Source organism: Habropoda laboriosa, unplaced genomic scaffold (assembly GCF_001263275.1).
Source record: "Habropoda laboriosa isolate 0110345459 unplaced genomic scaffold, ASM126327v1 scaffold40, whole genome shotgun sequence".
Classification (NCBI taxonomy): domain Eukaryota; kingdom Metazoa; phylum Arthropoda; class Insecta; order Hymenoptera; family Apidae; genus Habropoda; species Habropoda laboriosa.
Window position 1 is genome coordinate 3,199,772 of NW_017100231.1, and position 6,796 is coordinate 3,206,567.

At 39.6% G+C, this 6,796-nt stretch overlaps 1 protein-coding gene across 1 annotated transcript in view; it reads left to right on the plus strand.

The window, feature by feature from the left end:
- LOC108571578 (synaptotagmin-10-like) overlaps positions 1-6,796 on the plus strand; it is a 69,352-nt gene that overhangs the window by 53,503 nt on the left and 9,053 nt on the right. Inside the window, exon 2 of the mRNA XM_017933649.1 lies at positions 6,392-6,654. Within this exon, the coding sequence (XP_017789138.1) occupies positions 6,392-6,654 (263 nt within the window). The remainder of the gene's footprint in view (positions 1-6,391; positions 6,655-6,796) is intronic.

Sequence of the window (6,796 nt, forward strand, 5' to 3'; positions counted from 1 at the left end):
ACGCAGACAATTTCTTTAAATATATTGCACCGAAAGGAGCAATTCCAAGTTGACGTCGAATGGCTTTGAACGAGGTTCGAACATCTTATGTCCCTCGAAAGTGTCGTTTCGGTGCTCAGATTGTACGTAAGTACTTTGGTACTAACCGATTTTACGATCTCGCTATATTTCTTCCACCGACTGTACATCGATAGGGTGTATATAGGGTAAGGTTGCTTTACGATTGTTGAAAAATGCAAGGTGGACCATGTTGTTCGGTGGCAAACGAATATTAAAGAGGCGGCCGAGTAATACCGACGAGAACGTAATTCGCCGGTTTCCATCAATCACTTAAGCGTGCACCGGCGTGGGCGTTGCGTCCGCGACTCGAACGAGTGAGTCGTAAATTCAGTTTACGCCTGAACCTTCTCCAACGTTACCACCGGCGGCGGCGGCGTCACGCGATCATCGGCTGCGTTGCTTTGCGCGGCTCGACGATAAAAATGACGAGACTTCGAGAAAAGTTACTTGTTTTATGTGCAACGCCGTAACGATCGAGAGGGGATACGAAAGGGAGTAGGAAGGTACTTATGCACGGGGAAACTTGGGGAAAATGGTATAGTATGAAAGATTGGCAGTATAAAAGACTGGTTATTCGAATATTTAAAGTGGCTGAACGCCCGTGTGAATTTTCGCATTATGGGATCGTTCAATATTTCAGTATTTCGATGCTTCGATACTTTGATACATCGATACTTCGATATTTTGATATATCGATTCTTCGATATTTCGATACTTCGATACATCGATACTTCGTTATTTAGATATATCGATACTTCGTTATTTCGATATATCGATACTTCGATACCTGGATATTTCGATACTTCGATATATTGATATTTTGATACTTCGATATATCGATATTTCGATACTTCGATATATTGATATTCGATACTTCGATATATTGATATTCGATACTTCGATATATCGATATTTTGATACTACGATTTTTCAATACTCCAACATTCGAGATTGCACTGCGCATTGAAGAAAATTGAAGTGTCATTCGTTCTTCAGGAAGAAATATAGGAGTATAGTAGAGAACATTCCAATTTGTCTGAAGCAACATACCTTGTTCTACTTGTATCATGTTTAAGGACGTAGAAGGGAATCCTTGTTGGAGTATTCATAGTGTCTGATTGATAATCGACCTATCGAATCTACATACACATATATTTATACATTCAGTGACACATAAATTTACAGTTATTATAAATGTGTAGGGCAACATGGTTGTTCGCGTTAATCGTAATATTATTAGATAGTGTAGGCGATGGTTATTTTTAGGTATATCGAGCGACATGCTTAAAGGATTGTTTATTTAAATGGAACAGCCTGTGTTTCGCAAGTGTTACGTGCTACTTAACTCGCTACTGTAAACCTGATATGTAGTTCATTGCTTAGACGTGGGATCTGTTTCTTTCAAATTTATCTTTCGACATAAGTGAAAGATTTAATTAAACGTTCGTTAAGATTCCTACATTTGCATTATAATATTGCAAATTCCAACTGGAATCATTTTACGCAATAAACTTATCTGAATAATATTTATAAATTTCTGAAATTAGGTTTGCAAAGATTTCGATATTTCTGCAAAAGAAATTACGTTGAAACGAACGTTAGCTATCCTATAAATTCAGGACTCGAAACGTGGTTTAGTCGATCGATCAACCACTCCCTTTATCCCTCTCGCACCCACCGCGCTTTTCAGACGCGGAATTCACCTATACAGTAGCTTTCCGTGCTTCTCCCAAATTTCAAGATCGCACGATTCACGTTTATCATGCTGGTCAAACATCCCTTTGCACACCTAAGCTGAAAAGTCGATCATCTACGTAATTGAACTAGGTCAAAACGACCACTCGACAAACGATAAAATCGACTGTACACGCCTGTTCGGTCGTTTTATCGATAAAATTCGCTCTATCGGTCGTTCTACGATCTCCATAAATTGCTTAAAAAGTACAAATCAGTCGAGCATTAAAACATTTCTTCACTGATTTTCAATCTTTACACGTGATTGGTGGAATTTGCGCCGATCAGGTTCCCCGTTCGATGACGAATCTCTCGAACAAAGAAACTAACAAGCCTATAGTCCAACTAACAAGACTAATTAGAACGGACGTTTCACATCGAGTAAAGGAAAAGACGAACTCGAATCTGATCACTCGCGTTTCCGTTTCTCTGCAATTTTTACAAGCGTCGTTCGACGTTGCGTCTCGTTCACGTGTAGCGAATATATCGAACCAGGCTATATCGTTACGGACGGACACACACGAGCGGCAAACACGAGGAATCAGGTTCGAATATCGAGTTGGTGGTGTCGTTTTAATTCGCTCAATCTCTTTTCAGCCCCTCCGTCGATCGCAGAAGTCAGGTTTTTCTAATCTTCTGAAATCTTCGCGTGTTGCTCTTCGATTAAGGAAATCCTTTTATCAGCCGGTTAAGCGAACTTTCTTATTAGTTCCGTCACGTTTCTGTTTCTTTAACAAATTTTCCAACCTTCAGATGAACACAAGGAATTGCTTCGTGTTGCATTCTCATCTAAGAAATTAAGAACAAAATAGGACCATTACTGGAAGAGATAGAAATTCTATAGTCTGGTTAGAAAGAAATGTAGCCTTTCTATAGTCTGATTAGAAATAAAAGTGTCTCGGTCGAATTTTTTTTTTTTTTTTTAACGCAAAGATTTCTTCGGAGCAAATGATCGATAGACAACGTAGTATTAGGAGCATTGTTGAGATTTCAGTATCGATCACGACTGATACGGTCGATAATGGACGCACAATGGTGACACGTACAATTCGAGCAAATGTCATCTATCGTGGTAGCGACTAAACAGAATATATCCTGTGTAAATAGATTATGGCGGAGAAACTGTTTGCGTGAGAATTCAGGAGAACAATAATCATCGATGAGGCCGCGTTTGTCGCTCCAATATTGACAGTAGCTGGGTGTAATCAAAGTTCGGATTTATTGGAAGAGAAAGGCAAAGACAAATGCAGAAAAGGAACGAAAAATAGTGCGGTAAAAGTGAAAAGTTACTTTATCAACTGAAAATGAATTTAAAAAAATTAATTTAATCACTTAATAATGCAAAGTGTAATGAATTTAATATTGAAAAATTTTAAGACTGAATGTGGATTTTCGTGGGAAAAATTCTCGTTACTTTTTTTAACGATACTGTATCTAATAATAGCTACGGCCATCCTTAATCCTTAAAAGTCTCCAGTTCACCCTTTGAATCATTTAAATTACGCGCCAAAATTTTCTCATCCACCATAGCTAGAGAAAATACTTAACTGTCCTCTTTCACGTGTCCCACCCTGTGTAACAAGCAGTACGACATCACCCATTAAGAAACAGTCCACCGACCACACGAATCCCTCAATTTCCACGAATCACACCTTCCAAACAGTTGTCACAAACCGCAGAAGATGCGCCACAGCTTAACCTAAAAATCGCGTACAAATCGCAAAGGCGTCTCTCGCTGTGAGAAATGATTGTTCGTCGAAACGACAAAGACACGCAAACACCTAATGAACCAACCTGTCCGTTGGAAACCCGCCTTATTTGCATTATTCCAAGTGGTCTGTGTATTATTGCGCGATCCAGCTGGTACCGTGGAGTTCCTGTCGTTATTACCGGAGTGTTGAAGACGGGGTTTAATAATGGCGGGCGAGACAAAACGCTTTCTGTTCTTATTGTGTTCTCCCCGCCGAGGAAGATCCATCCACGGCCTTACCTTTCTCGTCGTGGGCTGCCGCTGCATACAGCATTAATCACGAAGGCGTGCGTGTGTACTTTACACGAAGCGTTATTCTTCATTTGCATCGTCCTCCTCCTCTCGCGGCGGCGGCAGCGGCCGTTGCGCAAATCCTTCGTGATTTTTACCTGTCGGACATCGAGCACCGACGTTGCGCCACGGAGAAAATGACTCATCTCTACCGACGTATTGTGTGCTTAAAAGGCACGGACAATAAACATTCTCCGATTCTTTCTATGTTTTTCGTTTGGCTCAAGATGTAGGTAAACAGGCTTGTTAAAGGGGGAAACGGGATATGCAGATGTTCTGTTAGGTTATGATACGTTCGTAGAGATTTTTCCTTGCTTTTAGAGAAGTTTGACGTACCGGATGTCCCAGTTTTTTCGGACCAAACTTTGTCTGGATAAGTAGGATGTTACGTTTTGTTTGGACAACGAACGAAATTTGCAGGATTTGTCTTTACGCAGATTTTCGCGGAGATTTTTCCTTGCTTTTCGAGAACACTGACGTACCGGGTGTCCCAGTTTTTTCGGATTAAACTTTGTCTTTGAATAAGTAAGAAGAAGATGGTACGTTTTGTGTAGATGATGAATGGAACTTGCAGAATTTGTCTTTGCGCAGATTTTTGCTTGCTTTTCGAGAACACTGACGTACCGGGTGTCCCAGTTTTTTCGGATCAAAGTTTGATAAGTAAGAGCAGGATGTTACAGTTTGTCTAGATGATCAACGGAACTTGTAGAATTTGTGGAATTTGCCTTTGCGCAGATTTTTGCTTGCTTTCCGAGAAGACCGACGTACCGGGTGTCCCACTTCTTCGGATCAAAGTTTGTCTTTGTCTAAGTAAGAGAAGGATGTTAAATTTTGTCTAGATGATGAATGGAACTTGCAGAATTTGTGGAATTTGCCTTTGTGCAGACGTTCGCAGAGATTTTTGCTTGCTCTTCGAGGAGACTGATGTGTACCGTTGTGTGTTTCGAGAAAGCACGTTTTATTTAGACGACGAATGGAATTTCTGGAATTTTTCTTCGCTGAAAATCTTGATTCGGACATCTTGATAATACAAAATTGAATTTAAACGTACAACGTATAAATTACCAAGTAAAATACTACAATGTGACCGTGAATTAAGTAAAATGGAGAAAATTCCTATTTTATTCCGCTCTATTTGACCACTTTCCCCATCAGAACAATATTAACCGGAATTAAAACAACAGCTTCACCGATTCATCATGTATTTATCTTACAGCGTTGACCACCAAAAAATTCCTCTATTATTCCCAAGTTATTCCTTCCTTTGGAATGGTTTGCAAACTTTAGAGATAGAAATTTCCATCCTAAAAAAACACAAACTTCTTAGCAAAACATAATTTTCAAATTCCAGAAAAAAACTGTTTACATTTTCTAAAACGAATAAATTGCAATTTACTTTTTAAATAAATTACAATTTACTTGTTCACTCGAAAGTTCACGCGAATTTTCCCGAACCAAATATTATCCTATTCTGCGAAATATCGAACGAAGTATAAACAGAGAACGATTAGTAAAAATTCGCATTCACAGAGGAAGCATTGTCGTCGTTTCAGGTAAATCAGCATTATTCAAATCCAGGTGGGAAGTTTCAATCTCGCGGAGGCTACGAGCGAGCCATAGAACTCGCGCGAACTTGCGTAATTAGGGAGGTCTGGATGGTGTTTATCTTCTGGTATCGATCACCACCAACCATAGCAGCTTGTTCGATTCGAGTAGCATACTAATTTCCGTTCGTTCCTGCCGTGCCTCCCTAATCCGTCGGCGAAAAGACGTTCCCTTCCCTTGATTAAAATTTCTCTACCCCGTTGCTCGACTGTACACATACATTTCCCCGCCGTTTCTTCTCTAACATAATTAGCAGCTAATTTGAAACTCGAACGACGAAAGGGTTGATTAATTTATATAAACTTTTTTCCTGTTTCCTTGGGACCTTCGTCGACCTTCCCTAAGCACGAGCATCGCGTTTTCACACTTCGAGGAGGTTGGACTCGTGTAGCGGGTGTCTCGCGCAAACTGAACGGTTGGAAGGTGAAATTAAATGAATTTTAATGTGTAAAATGTGTTAAATGAATTTTATGCATTTCTGTGTACATGTAACACAGTTTAATTTTATTTTACGAAATTTATTTCCGTCTCCAATACTTTTGAAAATATAGCTCTGTTGCGTGGGACACAGTGTATGTACATACGTTCACATAACCCTCGGAACGTAACCAATAAACTCGGGTACTTTTAAGCAACGAAAATAGCACGAGCGTGAACTTCTATAAATGTGTATTTAAGAGGAACATAATTTTGGCATGATTTAGCCCAAAAAAATTAGTACATTTTTCTACATCAAATATAATTTGAATATGCTTTGGTTAAAAAAAGGAAAAATTAAAATAGCGACCTATTTAGTTATACGTCGCACATATAATTAGTATCTCGACACGATACGCGGTCTTCTTGTGCTGAAAGGGTTAATTTTCGCGATTCTCGTATCCGCGAGGAGGGAAAACCGAGTTAATTTTTATTCGAGGATAGTTCCGTAACGTTCTGTGAATTTGTTCGCAGAAGAATGGAAGGAAACGTTTCCTTATCAGCTGCTGGTTGGATCCGGAGTAGCGTTGATGGCTCTGTTATTGCTGGCCGCTGTGAGCTTCCAATGTTCCTCAACTTGGCGATGGTTAATGAGAGTTAGGCGGAATATGAAGGAGGAGGACGCCGAGAGCGACTTATCGCAGCAGAATGCTATACGTATCAGTCATTCCCTGCCGGATCTCCAATCAGAGCCAATCACTCACGAGTACGTGCAGGAGCAGAAGGATAGTAAAAAGGTAGGACGATTTTGCGAGAGTTGCAAATGATTAATGTGCATATTCTTTGTGTATCAGTTGGGAATAAAAAATTTCTCAATTTTCTGAAAATTTTCTTGAATTTTTTGGAGGGAATTATTGCAAATTCCTCTGTTATAATTTT